We start from the raw sequence: 18879 nt of genomic DNA on the forward strand, positions 1-18879 counted from the left end.
TTAAAGCTTTTATTATAATCATATAACTTCAAACCAAGTAAATACACATGGACCTTATTGACATCCAACCTTTGAAAATAAAATGTAAATTTTTTTAGAACTCTGTTTAAATATTCATTATGATGTAAAAACGAATCTAGGTTATACCAATGTACATAGTATGTCAATGATACCCAAATTTAACTTTACTTTTGCTAAGTTTTTTTCTCTTTTTGAAGTGACAGCTTGATATGCTAAGCCACTTAAAAATTCACTTGCCTTTGTTTAAAAAAAAAAAAAAAGAACAAAAAAATAAATAATTTACGAATCCAGCTCCCTTAATATAATACTACATGGAATCATGTATGTGTTTTTTTTTTAAACAAGGATTATATATATATATATATATATATATATATATATATATATATATATATATATATATATATATATATATATATATATATATATATATATATTTTTGCATGGTAGAAACACAAAATACAAAATGCCACAGCTAATGACCCTTTTCCTTGCTGTAACTGACCAGCAGAGTGCTTGGTAACTTAATGAAAATGGGCTTTGACAGGAGCTGTAAGGGTCTTTTCGAATATTGGCATAAGCACATAATTAATAGAAGTGTATAATTTTTTCAAAACACATATTTTCAATTGCTGAGTTATGGAGAAGAAGCACATTGCTGCTGTAACAAATGTATATATGTAACTACACCCCAAAAAAAGAAATGCAATTAAACTTATAGGTTTTAAAAATTAGGACTAAACATTATTAATAAAACTAAGCATCTTGTTGTTTACGAACCAAATTACCTCTTCCTTTTGCCAAAAGCAACATTTAATTTGTCTAATGAGCACAAAGCCCCCACCCCGTCTATGGCCAAGTAGATGATGCTCCTCCAGACTTGTGAACTGCACCATTAAGATATCTATAAAGCCTAGCATTTTGCACAAAGCCCAAGCAGTCAAAACATGTCAAGGCATTAAGTGTTGCTTAAATGGTATTAAACAAACACACATGTTTGCGTGTCTATTCTTCAAAGTTAAAATGAAAAACAGGTGTACAGGAGGATAACTGATATGGAAATGTTACAATCACAAAGTAGATTGGACAAGACAATATTATTGTGTATTTCTTTAGTATGCAAAGCACTACAAGAAATAAGGAAGAACTCATGAGTTAAGTGAAAGTGACAATGTGACACATCTGTATGAAGCTATAATTTATTAACATCTTATAAATGGAAGAAAAAAAAAATCACCCCGTATTTTAAGGTGGAACCTTTTGCCAATTTTTCCCTAAATCATTTTTCAGTTAAGAGTGGGAAGGAAAAACGGTGATTTTATAGACTTCATTGTGATATCCTGTTTTAAAAAGTGAGTGGGTTTCAAGTAATGACATGACAAATGCAAACAGCAGTATCTCCGGTAGGCTAATGAATTAAATTCATCTGTGAATTCTCTGAAAAAGGTTATAATGTGCTTGTTGACGGATTTACACAATAGCCCAAATCTAAATCATATTTCTTTATGAACTATACTAAGCAGAGCACATTGCAATGAAGTAGAATGTTTAATGGATGTTTCCAGACCTGTAGGCATGCTATTAAGTCATTCAATTAAATATACATTGAAGCACAATTGTACAGTCAAAAAGCAGCACAGAGGCCAGAGGGTAGAAAGAGACAACCAGGTATGAATTAAGTGGAAGGCGGGTGCCAGACTGGTTAGATTGATCTACAGACATCTTTATTAAATAGGTGTGATGATGAGACAGAAAAGAAGTCTCCCTGCTATATTACATGCAGAAATACGTTTTGGGTAACTTTGCCCTCTTTTTTTTGTGTGAACATTTTCTTGATGCCAAATGGAACGGATGAGGCAAGGTCAATTTCTCTTGTTTTTCAGTACAGCTTGTTTCCCTATGCTGCCTTTGTACAGATAAATAGCAGGAATGTGAAAGGTTTCAGAAAGTAATTTCCTCTCTCTGACACAATCACTTAAAGGCACGTAGCACAACGAGAGAAAGGTATTTCTAAGCACATCTGTAAGATCTGTCATCTCAATTGAAAGCATATCATACATCAGATGTTTCGATTGCTACAAGACTTTTCTAAAGAGTGCCTCCAACATTTGATAACATCTGTTTTAACAAAGAAACAAGAGGATTCTTTCTAAACTTTTTTGTCAGTATTATTAAAACATCATACTGTATCTGTTACCTTTTTGACACATCTAAAACTCAAAAACCAGCCAACTTACTCTTAACCCAGTTAACTTGCCAAAACAAACCAACACATACCAGAAAATAAATTACACCTAACAAAAGAAACTTAAGTCATTGTGTAAGTAATTTATTGGGAAAGTATTGTGCTCTATTGTCTTTTATTTTACATTTTACCACAGTAAAAGCTGATCAAAATCTGAAAATCTGCCTTTTTCCATCAGAAAGTATTTTTGTGTTGCTGATCAAACACATAAATATTAAGCAGAAAAAGGTGTGGGAGAAGCTGATGTCTGGCAAGTGCCTTTAAAAACAAGAGAAAAAAAATATGAAAATGAAGAATTAAAAGTCACAAACATCACCAAGCACTCCACGAGTCAGTTTCTGCATAGACAAATCCCACAATTACTGTGAAAAACTTGTGATATAATAATAATAATAAAGAAAATTTGGGTATATCATTTTATTAAAAATACGTCAATAAAATAGTCAAATATAGATATTGAAGACAATTTTGAATGCCATGAATGATTTAAAGGTATACAAAACCTAAAGGCCTATATTACATTTTCCCTCTTCTATTTGTGCTATTAACTCCATAGGCATTGTACAAGTGTGTATTCCACTTTCACTTAAAAATTACATTCTTTAGAATATTCAAATTCTAAACAAGGATACAATAAAAGTATTCAGACAATATATAATATTCAAATAGCATAGTTATAAAGGCTCACAAAAGTAAGGTCTCAAACCTTAAAGATATGAGTTAACTTTAGAAGAAGCTGTACCATTTTTCTTTAGGAAGATACCATCACTCGAGAAAAAGGTACTCACCCCGGCTGAGCCCATCAGGTCCTCGCAGAATTCTGCATTCCTCAATTTGACCAAATGAGGAAAACATCACCCTGATATCATTTTCATTACATTTCTTTGAAACCATTCCTATAAACAATTTTCTGTCTTCCACCGCTTAAGAGGAAAAAAGAAAAGAATAAGTGAACAGGTTACTTTATCTTGTTGGAGTGATGAATGTTTTACTACTAAATCAAGCTGTATTCCAATACACAGGTTTCCCATTCTTCATAACACAAGGACAACCCTGCAGGCCAAAAGTATTCCTAATTTTTCTTTAATACATTCTTCTCTACAAAACTAGCCACTTCATTTTTCTCAATCTCCTTCCAAAAACCTATTCTAAAGAAGAAAATGTTAGTAACATGTCAAAACAAATCATATAGCTTTCTGTTACAAATGCAATGCTAGTCTTAAAAGGTCTCTTTTTCGCTATGGAACCACAATGTACTATATACTAACTGACTCATTTCTGCTGCCTTTTGAGTATGCATAGTACATCTGAATACATTCTCAGGCTGTTCTGGCATCATCAAAATGCCAGCTGGAGTGCCAATTTATCTTATTTGAGTCAAATGTTATGATCAGAGAGCAGGACATGTGTGTCCCATTCAGCAGTAATGGTGAGGACTTGCTTTTCATTTCAAACTGCAAAAACTTCTAAAATGCAACAAAAAACACTATTCTTACATTAGCAAGCTGCAACAACACTGATTTTTAATTCCCAACTATTTGCACTAAACAAATAAAACTCCTGTTGGACAGGTAGAGGTTTCCTATTCTAATGATCTTACATATAATCAGTGATTATAATAACAAACATTAAAAGGGCTCTTTGAGTCATCATAGTATATCCTGTTATTGGTAAAATATGCAACTGACAAGGAAACATTACCTTTATACTACTCTTTATCAGTGTGAAATGTGTGAATCTCCATAGACAGAAAGTGTATGCATTAACAGAAAAAAAACAAAGAATTTACTACTGTTTATGGGTTTGTGAACAGAAGAGCCATTAAGAACATCTTTATGAACAGCAGCAAACTGTTGGTATAACATATTCAAACCCACTTAACTCAACTCAAGTTTACAGGGGCCTTGAACATGTATTGAGCATATAGGGCACAAAAACAGAAAACAGCTCTGTGAAGGTGCAGGTTGTCTCCATGCTCCCAATCTTTTTTGTCAACCTCCTGAACCCAACACTACCGTTAGTCATGACTCAGATGGGGCAGCAAATAAGGGCAAACATACATCCAATCAAGGGGAAGGTGTAAAAATGCTCTAGTGCTTTTATTAAAAACAGTGTACCAAAAAGTAAATAAATAATCCAATTAAAAGTAGTATCTATGTGGAGGTTAAAACAATCAAATAATTCATTAAAACGAGGTTAAAACACTGCAGGAAACTGCCTTAAAAACCATGAGTCCAGATGCAGTCCTTAAAAACTGACACCTCCTTGACTTAACCCAATACAGGCTCTTGCAGCCAAGGAGGCGCCTTTCCAGCAGTTCAGCCCACCTTCAGTGATGCTTCTAGGCTCGGGCCCCTGCTGCCATCTATGGCCATAGCAGGGCACTATGCCAAAGCCTCTGACTCTCGCTGCCAGGCTCGTATCCCTGTGGTCCATGGCACCACCTATGGGATACCTCTCTCTGTCCCTCACTCTCCTGCATCTGTGCTGCCTCTCTCCATTGAGTTGCTACAACTAAGCAGCTCTTCAGCCAATCCAGCACTTAGGTTCTCCTAGGGACTTCATCTCAGCTGTCTGCCTTCCCTGTCTTGTTCACTTGCACCAGCTCTCTGTTGTTCCTGCCTTCTCTGTCTCTCCATCTTTTAATCTCTTTTCTTTTTCACTCCATCTTTCTTTCCGATCTGCCTTATTTTTTTTTCTCTCCAATCTAGCCCTTGCACTTCCTTTATAAAACCAGAGACATGACACAGCTGCGGCAATGAACAGCTCCCAGCACCAATTAGGGTCATGGGTGATCCTGCACCTGTACACTAAGTACAGGGATTTCCACTCCTGCATTGTGGACATGTATGTTTATTGAACTACAGGTACAACTTTGGGGGTGCTGAAGAGAAACTGGAGCATCTGGAGGAAACTCCACATGGAAAATGGCTGGGTGCAGAATATGAACCCAAAATACAAACTTGCTGCTTGGATATAGTAAGAAATAAATTAGTTATAGATAACAGCAATAAACTTCAATACATCAATGACTTCAATAAACTTTTCAGATCATGAGATGGTACATATACAATGTGTTAAAAAAAATCCACCTTTGGAAAAATGCATACAGCTGCTTGAACTTGTTTTACCCCGGCTGTTTTATAGGATAAAAAATTTTAGAACAAAAAGAGCATAGTGTGGAAATTTGAAAAAGTACACTGTAAAACAGCACTTTCTGTACTAGTATGATTTATACTATAAGCATCTTAAAATATGTTAAATCAATAATAAAACAACAAAACATAATCACTATTGATTCATAAGGGGAAAGCATGGTGGCACAGTAGTAGTGCTGCTACCTGGCAACAAGGAGATCATGTCCCAGGTTCTCCCTGCGGGTTTCCCCCAGATGCTCCAGTTTCCTCCCACAGTCCAAAGACAAGCAAGTTAGGTGAACTGGTGTTGCTAAATTGCCCTAGTGTGTGTGTGTTTGCTGGGATAGGCTCCAACCTCCTTGCAACCCTGGATAAGCAGGTTAAGATGGATGGATGGATGGTTGGTTAATTAGGTCTATATGTTCCTTGTAATATCAGAACGTGTTGGTGAAGTGTGAATATGAAATGATTATCATAAAGATTTGAACGGAAAAGATGCAAAGTTACACTACTGATGTCAAAGGAGCTCCTTATTGTAGAGGATTAGGGTTCAAGCCCATCATCAAGGAAATGCAAAACTCGCATAATGAGAGCAATGTGCCAGAATGACAAACACATGAAACAGTAGTAAAACAACAATTGTGTTGTTTTCAAAATCCTCAAGTGATGAGGGTGGTACTTTGGTCAGAAACACTGCACCAATAAGGTTTCACAAGAAGATGATGCAGTGTAGGCACAATGAGGGCCAAAAACCATGAAACCATTTGTGTCCATATCCTCTAAGCCAGTCTTTATTAAACTATGGTTCATGGATATGTCTGTGATGGATCGCCACATAATTATGTGGTAAAATTAACCAAGTATGTCCAAGAGTAAATTCTGCATCGAGTTACAAACCACCCACTATTTATCCTACTATACTGTATGTGGCAGTATATGGAACAATGCCACTGACACAACATGGAGATCTTTAATTTCTGTGGAACTAAAATATAGTTAAGTATTCCCCCTCCAATCTTACAAACAGTGAAACAATCAATATGGGAAGACTGACAGCAAAGACATTTGCAAGAAATTGAATGGAAGAAGGAAATAGACAAGCTTATGAAGTAATGGAACAATGGTGCGAGTATGAAATGTCGAAATGATAATAGCAGGTGAAGCACAAGGTTGTGACAATTTAAGGGTTTTGTGAGAGGTGAATTAATAGAGTGAGGGTATACACAATGCTATTATGCTCCAATCAGGATTTTTAAGATCGATACCGATCACTGATTTCATGCTACTTTATTGGCTGATTCCGATACCGATTTTTGTTCCTTTATACTTTTAAAAAACTTCTTTACACTAAGCTCATGATACATGACACAAAAGAAAGTAAAATGCTCCTCATAATTGCAAGTCGTCATATATTAAGTTTTTTCTGTAATGTACTTATCTCAAACAAGGCTTAATTTAAAACATGTATTTTTCACTATAAATATTATATATATATATATATATATATATATATATATATATATATATATATATATATATATATATATATAAAATTAACTAAGGCAAGACACCCATGGAAAGCACGCCAGAAGGGGTGTGGATTCACTAAGCTGCTGACAAGTAAGGCGCCCATGGCGCATGCAGGAAGGAACCTCTCCCACCAACTCTAAGACCACTGGATACAACGACAACTCGCAGTGCCACGCCCACCAACTCGGACGCGATGACACAGGAAAAATGGCGTCATTTATGTTCGTCTGTCGTAGAGTCCACATGCACCCCTGAGCCACGCCTGTTCATAGAGGCACGTTTTTCATGGAAGTGAATTGTTATATGCAGCGTGTAAAACAGTTTGCGAGGGGGATCCTTAAAACAATCCTTTAAAACGGAGGTTAAAACACAATGAAGAAAGCAGTCTTTAAAAACCAATAAGCCCTGTGCCTCTGTTTCATTACTGTCTCACCTGCTTCACCAATGCAGGCCCTGCAACAGTCGAGACGCTCTCTCAGCAGCTGACCTTCTCTGTGCCTGACTGGTTCACACAGAGGCAGCGCAAGAGAAAGCCACACACACACACAGGCAGTGCCAGAGACAGACAGAGGCACACACACACACAGGCAGCTGGTGGGCGGCTCTCCGTGAGTTTCTCTTGCGAGCGGGCACATGACCAGGCGGTGTGTATGCTTCGAGATCGAGGGTGGACGCGGCATGCGACCGGGCACATGACCAGGCAGTGTGTATGCTTCGAGTGCGAGGGTGGACGCGACAGGACCATCCAGCAAAAATGTCGCGGATGTGAATCGCTGTATGCGGCGTGTAGAACAGTTTGCGAGGGGTGTCCCATGGTCTTACAGTTGGTTGCTCTTGCGAGCGGGCACATGACCAGGCAGTGTGTATGCTTCGAGAGCGTGGGTGGACGCGATAGCACCATCTAAGAAGAATCATATTTGTCGTGGATGTTAATCGCTGTATGCAGTGTGTAAAACAGTTTGTCGCGAATGTGAATCTCTGTATGTAGCGTGTAAAATGCTGTATTGTATGTTGCCCTCTCCAGAGTTACATTTTCTCATTCACCTACAGTCGTATCCTCAAAACCAACCCCATTTGGACAACTGTGTCTTTTCAGGAGGTGTTCACCCATCAATACATAATTATGCGGTGTATGCTACGCCGCAGGTTGGCTAGTGTGTGTATATATATATATATATATATATATATATATATATATATATATATATATATATATATATACACACATACATACATACACACACACTGATACAGATGAATTTGAAAATGCAGCTTAAATATAAATAGCCTATTTATTTTTTTTTTTTTACTAAGCAGAATTTTCAAATTCATCTTTACTTATTTTAATTAGAAGTGTAGGCTGTTGGTTTAAACAAGCAAATACAAAATTTTAATAAATACTTTTAATCAATACATGATATAATTTTACAATTTAATGCAAGTATAAACTTAATGAAGTTATCATAATGAATTATTAAACATAATGATAAGGGTTGAATGTAACTAAAGAGTTAACTAAATGCTGCTCTAAGCCTAGGCACATGAGGCTTTTGCCTCATCTTAGATGAGTCACCAAGATAGTTGCTAAGGTTAAAATTAAGAAGATGAGTAACAAACACCTCTTTAGAAAGTGGGAATAAACTAATGGCAAAGCCTAAACACCCCTCCTATGAAGTGGTGCTAAAATTAATAGAAGTCCACAGATTACCACTACTTACAAGGCAATATTCAGATTAATGGGAGAAAGGAGTAAATACTGGTGGCACTCGCTGACTGGATGAAGCTCAGCATATTATGAGTCAGATAACATGATGTATTAGATAAGGTAATGCAACAGAAAAGCATAAAGAATATACATTGTTTTATTGAATGCTCACTCTATGGACATTTGTGCATACAGTTAAGTCCATAAATATTTGGACAGAGACAACTTTTTTCTAATTTTGGTTCTGTACATTACAGAAAATATCAAAAAGGTAAAAATACCAGAAAAAATCAAAAGGGTAAGATGAGCACTAGACATTCAGCACAATGTTAGTCTTGTTAGATGAGGTTAAACACTTCAAATGGCACTGTTCACTGAAGTATTCATCAAAATATATCACCTGTATAAACCTGTATAAACTACACAAAGTGTGTGTGTATGTATGTATATATTTAATATTTTCTGGTGTTCATACAACAACAATTGTATAGTCCAAAATCACACAAGGAGTTCCTCAATGGGTTTTAAATGGGCCTGTTTTTTGACAGCATCCCCAGCCATGAATTCCTAAGAATACAAGAAAAAAAATTTGGACGTGAATATCGGTAGGCTTTGCGCCCTATCTATATCTGTGTATATCTATCTTTTTTTTTTTTTTTAAGGAATATTCAAGCTTTTTTTGGTTACTTAAAGTCCCAAGAGCCAGTTTCCCAAGAGCCATGAGCCCTATGGGAGGGGCCAAGGAGGTCAGGTGCAGTGTAAGTTGGGTGGTGGCCGAAGGCGGGGACCTTGGCGGTTCGATCCTTGGCTAAAGAAACTGGCTCTTGGGACGTAGAATGTCACCTCTCTGAAGGGGAAGGAGCCTGAGCTAGTGCGCGAGGTCGAGAGGTTCCAGCTAGATATAGTCGGACTCACCTCAATGCACAGCTTAGACTCTGGAACCAATCTCCTTGAGAGGGGCTGGGCTCTCTACCACTCTGGAGTTGCCCCCGGTGAAAGGCGCCGAGCAGGTGTGGGCATACTTATTGCCCCCTGACTTGGAGCCGGTACATTAGGGTTTACCCCGGTGGACGAGAGGGTGGCCTCCCTCCGCCTTTGGGTTTCGGGGGAGGGTGGGGAAGGGTCCTGATTGTTGTTTGTGCATATGCGCCGAACAGCAGTTTGGAGTATCCACCCTTTTGGAGTCTCTGGAGGGGGTGCTAGAAGGCGCACCTTCTGGGGACTCTCTCTTTCTGCTGGGAGACTTCAATGCTCACGTGGGTAATGACAGCGAGACCTGGAAGGGCGTGATTGGGAGGAATGGCCCCCCCGATCTGAACCCGAGCTGTGTTTTGTTATTGGACTTCTGTGCTCGTCACGGAATGTCCATAACGAACACCATGTTCAAGAATAAGGGTGTTCATATGTGCACTTGGCACTAGGACACCTTGTGGCCTAAGTTCGATGATCGACTTGAAACTCGAGTGAAGAGAGGGGCGGAGCTGTCAACTGATCACCACCTGGTGGTGAGTTGGCTTCGATGGTGGGGGAGGATGCCGGTCAGGCCTGGTAGGCCCAAACGTGTTGTGAGGGTCTGCTGGGAACGGCTGGCAGAGTCCCCTGTCAGAAGTAGCTTCAAGTTCCACCTTCTGCAGAACTTCGACCACGTCCTGAGGGAGGTGGGGGACACCGAGTCCGAATGGGCCATGTTCCATGCCTCTATTGTTGAGGCGGCTGGCGGTAATCCCGAACCTGTTGGTGGACACCGGTGGTGAGGGATGCCGTCAAGCTGAAGGAGGAGTCCTATAGGACCTTTTTGTCCTGTGGGTCTCTGCTGGCAGCTGATAGGTACCGGCAGGCCAAGCGGAATATGGCTTCGGTGGTTGCTGAGGCAAAAACTCGGGCATGGGAGGAGTTTGGAGAGGCCATGGAGAAAGACTTTCAGACGGCCTTCAGGAGATTCTGGTCCACCGCCTGTCGTCTCAGGAGGGGGAAGCAGTGCAGTGTCAATACCGTATATGGTGGGGATGGTGCGCTGCTGACCTCGACTCAGGACGTTGTGGGTTGTGGGGGGGAGTACTTCGAAGACCTCCTCAATCCCACTAACATGCCTTCCAATGAGGAAGCAGAGCCTGGGGACTCTGAGGTGGGCTCTCCCATCTCTGGGACTGAAGTCACCGAGGTGGTCAAAAACTCCTTGGTGGCAGGGCCCGGGGTGGATGAGATACGCCCGGAGTTCCTTCAAGGCTCTGGATGTTGTAGGACTGTCTTGGTTGACACGTCTCTGCAACACTGCATGGACATCGGGACAGTGCCTCTGGATTGGCAGACGGGTGGTGGTCCCCTCTTTAAAAGGGGACGGAGGGTGTGTTCCAACTACAGAGGGATCACACTCCTCAGCCTCCCTGGAAAAGTCTATTCGGGGGTTCTGGAGAGGAGGGTCCGTCGGATAGTCGAACCTCGGATTCAGGAGGAACAGTGTGGTTTTGTCCTGGTCGCGGAACAGTGGACCAGCTCTACACCCTTAGCAGAATCCTGGAGGGTGCATGGGAGTTTGCCCAACCAGTCTACATGTGTTTTGTGGACTTGGAAAAGGCGTTCGACCGTGTCCCTCGAGGAATCCTGTGGGGGGTGCTCCGGGAGTATTGGGGTCCCGAACCCCTGATAAGAGCTGTTCGGTCCCTGTACAAATGGTGTCAGAGCTTGGTCCGCATTGCCGGCAGTAAGTCGAGCCCGTTTCCAGTGAGAGTTGGACTCCGCCAGGGCTGCCCTTTGTCACCGATTCTGTTCATAACTTTTATGGACAGAATTTCTAGGAGCAGCCAGGGTGTTGAAGGGGTCCGGTTTGGTGGACTCAGGATTGGGTCACTGCTTTTTGCAGATGATGTTGTCCTGTTTGCTTCATCAGGCCGTGATCTTCAGCTCTCTGGAACGGTACACAGCTGAGTGTGAAGCGGCTGGGATGAGAATCAGCACCTCCAAATCCGAGACCATGGTCCTCAGCCGGAAAAGGGTGGAGTGCCCTCTCAGGGTTGGGGGAGAGATCCTGCCCCAAGTGGAGGAGTTCAAGTATCTCGGGGTCTTATTCACGAGTGGGGGAAGAATGGACCGTGAGATCGATAGGCAGATCGGTGTGGCATCCGCAGTGATGCAGGCTCTGCATCGGTCTGTCATGGTGAAAAAAGAGCTGAGCCGTAAGGCAAAGCTCTCAATTTACCAGTCGATCAACATTCCTACCCTCGCCTAAGGTCATGAGCTATGGGTAGTGACCGAAAGAACGAGGTTGCGAATACAAGCGGCTGAAATGAGTTTCCTCCGCAGGGTGTCTGGGCTTTCCCTTAAAGAAGCTCAGTCATCCGGGAGGGGCTCAGAGTAAAGCCGCTACTCCTCCGCATTGAGAGGAGTCAGAAGAGGTGGCTCGGGCATCTGATCAGGATGCCTCCTGGACGCCTCCCTGGTGAGGTGTTCTGGGTATGTCCAACCGGGAGGAGGCCCCGGGGAAGACCCAGGACACGCTGGAGGGACTATGTCTCCTGGCTGGACTGGGAATGTCTTGGGATTCTCCCGGAAGAGCTGGAAATGGCCGGGGAGAGGGAAGTCTGGCCCTCTCTGCTTAAGCTGCTGCCCCCGCGACCCGACCCCAGATAAGCGGAAGAGGATGGATGGATGGTTACTTAAAGTGTTACGTGGAGTCCTAAGTATATTAAACTATCTGTGAGATCATTGCATGCATTGGTAATGGTGGAGGCTCATTTGAAAAACACTGTCTTAAACAGGGTTAAAAAAAAAGTAAATAAGTGGCACTGATTATTTTTTTTAACTACTTCTTTCCTTAATTGTGGACATGGGTGAAATGACAATGTTAAGTGACCTTTCTTATTATGCTTTAAAAAAATATATATTATCTTCGTATCACACCCCAATAAATTTTCTTTCAGGTTTACTAAGCTAAAATGAAGCATTTCTACTGGCAATGAAACGTGTCAGAAATCTGTTCCTGTTTTGAATGATAATAGTTGTTTTGGGTTCAAGCTCCAGGTGCTTTTTGTGTGGAGTCTGCATGTATGGGTTTCCTCCTGGTGCTCTGGTTTCCCACTTATAGTCCAAAGACATGCAGGTTATGTGGATTGGTTGTGCTGAACTGTCCCTGGTCTGTGTGTGTGTGTGTGTGTGTGGTGGGTGCATGTGTGTTCACCCGGTGGGATGACTCCTTCCTTGAACCTTATGGGTGGTGTGATAGGATCCAGCTGTTCCATAACCCTGCTCTGAATTAGTAGATTTGGAATATGCAAACACAGTATTATTTCAACAATATGTTGATCCCCCACTTTTCTCTTTTGGTAATATTCATGTGAGAAAATCTGTTTGAAAGAAAACAAAAATATTTATATTAGCTATTAGCCATTGCTATTCGTTTCTTTATGACTCAGTTACCACTATGATAATAATCCTCTTCTTGGATTCCAGTATGGTACTGAATTAATTTGGGTCCTCAGATTAAAGGAAAGTTTTTATGTAAAATGTAATTATTTATACACAAGCAAAGAAAAAAGGGCAAGGCTGAGCTAACAGAGTGACATAATGAACATGCAGGTTGATAAACACTTCCTCATTACTTAATTTGTAATATTTCACTGATTTTTTACACTGTGTCTATACAAAAGTACAAGGACACAGGAAAGCCTGTCATGACTGTCAGAGTGTAATGTTCATTATCTATTCCGGAAATTAATGCTACATATTATTGTTAAGAAAAATAGAATTTTTGAAGGCTGCCATTATAATTTTTATTCTGTTCATTGGTTATTTTCAAAATGCATTATTACGGTGCTTTCTGTGTAATCCAGCAAATACTGTATTTTATATTAAAAATATACACAGGTGGCATTGTAGTGTGACATATACAACTCCTGTTGTATTTAAAATTTCCTTTTCATTTTTATTTATGAATGTATACTTGCTAGTGAACAGTGAAAAAGTACAGTATATCCTAAACCAGGGGTGGCGAACTCCAGGCCTCGAGTGCCGCAGTGGCTGCAGGTTTTCATTTTTACCATCTTCTTAATTAGTGACCAGTTTTTGCTGCTGGTTAATTCTTTAAATTAACTTGACTCAGGCCCCATAGTTGTTTCTTTTTCTTTAATTAGCAGCCAAACTATAATGAGACCCAAAACAAGCCACCACATGACCAGCTCCCCTGTGCCCATCACACAATATCTGAAATTAAAGAGAGGTGATGGTCTTGGTAAGGTTGATCTCTCAGGTCACCAAAACATTTTGACGGTGCTCTTAGAAAAAACAGAAAGACAACGGTTTTCGAAATGTGTGCTGTGGCAGAATGAGAGCAGCAACAAGCCATGGAATTAAATAACATGTTTAATTAACAGCAAGAATTGGCTTCTCAATAAGAAAGTGATTGGAGTGAAATTGGTTGGAGTTTGAAGCCCCAGTTATAGCTGGTCATCTTTTAGCTTGTTTCACATCTCATTTCTGCTTGGCTATCATTTAATGAAGAAAGGAATCAATTCAGAGGGCTGAACTCTTCTAACAGGGCTATTAAAGTGATGGTGGAAAAAGTTAATTAGCAGTGAAAACTGGTCACTGATTAGAAAAAGGGTTAGAATGAAAATTTGTAGCCACTGCGGCACTCCAGGCCTGGAGTTCGCCACTCCTGTCCTAAACTGAATAAATGACTCAGTAAAAATCAATGGAGTTCTTTTTCAATATCAAGATTTTTAAGTTACCTTAAAGAAAGTTGAAGTTGGGAACTTTAAAAATGTGTTTGTATAAACTTTCTTATGAAAGTATTAAATTTGCATCACATAACAATGATCCTTTTTAAATTAGCATTCTCCCCATTTTAAGCCTGCCAATGTTAGCTATTTAAAGATCAAAGTCATTCTTCTCAACAATTCATTATGTAGTGTACAATATAAGCTTTATCACCTTGTCAAATGTCCCAGAGTTGAAAACCCCTAAATGTGAATTTTAAAGGCCTATATATCGTAGCATTTCTGATTTTATGATCAACATGCTTTACCGAGTTTAAATTAATTTAGCACAGACTTAAAGCAGCAGCAAAATACTACGATAAACAAATGCACAGTATTTCAGGTAGAAGATGAATAAACCCAGGCAAAACAATAAAACCATACAGGCATTTCAATTCAATAAAGGTGTCACTTTAGCATTCAGTTGACTAGGGCTGGGTATCAATTCGGTATCGATTTTACCTTGACTGAATTAGCATGCACTAATATATTTGAAGTGGTAGTTTTTTTAGAAATTACTTAACCATGCATAGAGAACATTAATATAATGTGACAAATTTCAGTAACACTTTATTTGAAGGGTGTCTTCATATTGACTTCATAGCATATGCATAAGCACATTTACAAAAAAATACTTGATTAGCAATGAACAGTTAGCATTATTATTTAAAAGACGTGGAACAAAATATCATATCAAAAACATTTTCACAGCACTGCACTCATTCAAAACTCACAATAATTTAACTAACCCAGTCCACACATATTATGGGGTATGCTTGTTTAAATACAATGCAATGCATCTACTTTACAAAGTATCTATATCATCTAGTGAATAAGATTATAAAATCAAATACCTCATTTAAAATTGTGTAAAATATATACATGACAACATCCAACCTGTGAGGAATGTCATCAAGTACATGCATTGCTAGCCCAGTATGTTTTGGGAATACAGGTACTCCACCAATAGTGCTGGATTTAAAACTACTCCTAATGCCTTAACAGCAATATGTGGAGAAATACCAGGTGGTATAAAAGTATACTATGGAAATTGGTTGTAAGGTTCTATACTACTTGTGCAAAGATTTTATCTTGCTCAACTGGAAGAATGGCAATCCATCCAGTACTATTCCTAGGGAAACCAATGTTCTATATTATGGCAAATAAAAAAAAATTCTCTTTATGAGCATCTGTTCAAAACCATTTCAGAATATAGAAAAGAAGCATTAATACAATTCTAAAATAAACATGCTGGGCTAATGCTGACTTTTTTTTTTTTTTTTTTAAAAACTTGCTGTTTTTCCATATAAAAATAACTGTTTTAAATGGACAATTTATCAACATTGCCCTCACTGTCATGTGCGGGGACAAGCATTTTATTCTTGTTTTTGAAGCACATTATTATACTTTCTATGTAATTCTCATATGTTTGATGAGTTGTGTTCCATTTTATTGTCAAATAAAAAAAAGCATGTCCTAAGTATCTGAAAGTTGGTTCCAAGTCAAAAACAAAAACAAAGTACAATTTATAAAGGATGACTTAGTATGTTAAAAAAAATAGTAATGGTTAAGATAATTTGTAGGCTGCCCTTCGTTTCTCTGCTAAAACCGATGTCACATCAGGCCTTGAAAGTCATTATTTTTAAATTGGGGGAAATCCCCCTTTAAATTTAACACAATGGGGGATTTCAGATTTGTGAAGGGAATATGCACTTTGACTGTCATATACAGTACAAGGATTGTTTTATATCATAACTAATTCTTTCTGATATTTACAATATCTTCTAAAATTTTGAATAAAGTTATCATTTAGTCTTTCTTCTATTTTAACTTCACATAACTAATTGTTTCACTTTGCATGTAGAGACTTCCACTCATATTTAGCCAAAAGTCCAGAAAAACTGCATCAGTAAAGTAATACAAACAATCTACAGAATCTAAAAAATAGATAAGCTTGTTTTACATCCATACCAAACTGATTTTCCTGTCAGAGTATAATTTTCTGCAGCTTTAAGACAGTTCAGCAGTCACAAGCCTGTAAGTATGAATGTAGGTAACTTAAGAAATTTAAGATATTCAATTAAAATATACCCATCATTCTTGGCCTTGGTTGCACCATACTGCACAATGAATAGCACTCCCACTTTATAGATCTAGCGTACTAGGTTAACACCTGATTGCCTGCATGGAGTCTGCATGTTCTCTGTACATCTCTGTGCTGTTCTTGTGTATACTACAGTTATTGTCCTACATTCTTAAAGCCATGCAGGTTTGGTTAAATAGTCTCAGTGTAAGTGTGAGATGACCCTGTGATAAACTGGTACCCTACCCAGGACCTTTTCGTCCATTTTTCGTAAATGGGTTTAAGGATGACTAGGACTATTACTAGTTTGCCAGTGAACAAAAAACATTTTCTTTGAGATTACCATGAATTGATACTAAAACCAAAGAACGTTTCGAAAAGATCATAAGGGACAATAAAGGTGAACTGTGTTATCATACAGAAAGGCGTTGTGCAAAGTCCTTATTTTTCTGTGAAATATCCTTAGTTTCAAAGTTCAGTGACTGCCTTAGTTGAAGGTACACAGTCATCACAGTCTAACGTCAAGTCAATTAAGCTTCAGGGATATCAATCTGTCCAGTAAGTAGCACAAGCGATTGTGAATCAACTTCACCTGCTCTGGAGCAAATGAGGACAACGGGTGCACTGGAGAGGCAACAGAAAGACAACCCCCAAAAATTGAATGGTTTTGTAGATGGTGGCCACAGACAATTGCTCTCTCCTTATCCTTCCTGACGGATTCTTCTTTAGTTTTGCTAGTTTCCTTGTCACTATCGGTAATTATTGGCCTTTTCATAACTTCACTTTATCTTAATCCTGATACTCTGTATGTTCAATTCATCATAACAACTATTCACGGTGGCTCTAAAATCCGTACTGACCCCTACTCTCTCTTCTGTTTCTTTTTCCAGTTTCTCTGTGGTGGCGGACTGCGCCACCACCAACCTACTCAAAGCACCATGATGCCCCAGCATTGATGGACTAAAAGACAGAAGTCCACGTGATCATCATCATTATCAAGTCCTTCCGTGAAAACCATAAATACAAAGAGGACTGTTACATTTATGTTAGGTAGATTGCCCAGAGGGGACTGGGCGGTCTCATGGCCTGGAATCCCTGCAGATTTCATTTTTTTCTCCGGCCGTCTGGAGTTTTTTTTTGTTTTTTCTGTCCCCCCTGGCCATTGGACCTTACTCTTATTCTATGTTAATTAATGTTGACTTATTTTATTTTCTTACTGTGTCTCTTATTTTTCTATTCTTCATTATGTAAAGCACTTTGAGCTACATTTTTTTGTATGAAAATGTGCTATATAAATAAATGTTGTTGTTGTAATTATGAGGTGGTACCTGCAGCTGATTCAGGTTGCACTGGTTGTCCAGTTCCCCAGGATGGCTCATCCATACGTGCTGTAACAAGTTTTGCTGCGTCTCTCAGCACAGTCTGAAGACAACATCAATACCACAGAAGGGCATCAACCCAGCAGAAGAACTGGTATCTGCTCCTTTGTCCGATAAGGAACAGAATAAGCACTGCCAGAGCCCTACAAAATGACTTCCAGCTGGCTACTGGACTGCATGTTTCTGACCAAGCTGTCAGAATAATACTCCATGAGGGTGGCATGAGGGGCCAACGTCCTCTGTGCTTCGTTAGAGAATAAAACAACTGGCAGCTCTGCCATTGGCGCCCTGTCCTCTTCACAGATGAGAACAGATTTACACCGAGAACATAAGACAGATGTAAATGAGTCTGAGGACAAAATGGTGAAGGTTATGCAGCCAGCAACATCATCCAACATGACTTGTTTGGCAGTGGGTCAGTAATGGCCTGAGAAGGCATATCCGTGGAGGGTCGCACAGACCTCCATGTGCTAGGCAATGGTACCCTGACTTCAATTAGGTAATGGGATGAAATCCTCAGAGCCATTGTCAGACCTTTCACTGGTGCATTGGGCCCTGGGTTCCTCCTCATGCAGGACAACGCCTGACCAACATGGCCAGAGTATGTAGGCAGTTCCTGGATGACAATGACATTGATGCTATTGTCTTGTCTGCACGTTCCCCATACTTGAATCCAACTGAGAAACTCAAGTAACGCCACAGACTGTCCAGGAGCTCACTGATGCCCTGATCCAGGTCTGGGAGGAGATCCCCCAGGACACCATCTGCCATCTCATCAGGAGCATGCCCAGATGTTATCCGGCATGTATATAGGCATATGGGGGCCATACACACTACTGAGTGACATTATGAGTTGTCATGATGAAATTCATGAAAGTTGAATCAGCCTGTAATTTCAATTTCTGACTTTGATTTTCGGTGTGATGTTGAATCATGCCCTCAATGAGTTGGAGATTTTAGTTTCCATTAATTGTTACATCATTTTGTTCACAACTAATTACACAGTATTGCTCAGTAAAGATTTTCCAC

The 18879-nt window shown here is 39.6% G+C and overlaps 1 protein-coding gene across 1 annotated transcript in view; it reads right to left on the reverse strand.

The window, feature by feature from the left end:
- celf2 (cugbp, Elav-like family member 2) overlaps positions 1 to 18879 on the reverse strand; it is a 533587-nt gene that overhangs the window by 60525 nt on the left and 454183 nt on the right. Inside the window, exon 6 of the mRNA XM_039761305.1 lies at positions 3055 to 3189. Within this exon, the coding sequence (XP_039617239.1) occupies positions 3055 to 3189 (135 nt within the window). The remainder of the gene's footprint in view (positions 1 to 3054; positions 3190 to 18879) is intronic.

Source organism: Polypterus senegalus, chromosome 8, assembly GCF_016835505.1.
Source record: "Polypterus senegalus isolate Bchr_013 chromosome 8, ASM1683550v1, whole genome shotgun sequence".
Taxonomy (NCBI): Eukaryota; Metazoa; Chordata; class Cladistia; order Polypteriformes; family Polypteridae; genus Polypterus; species Polypterus senegalus.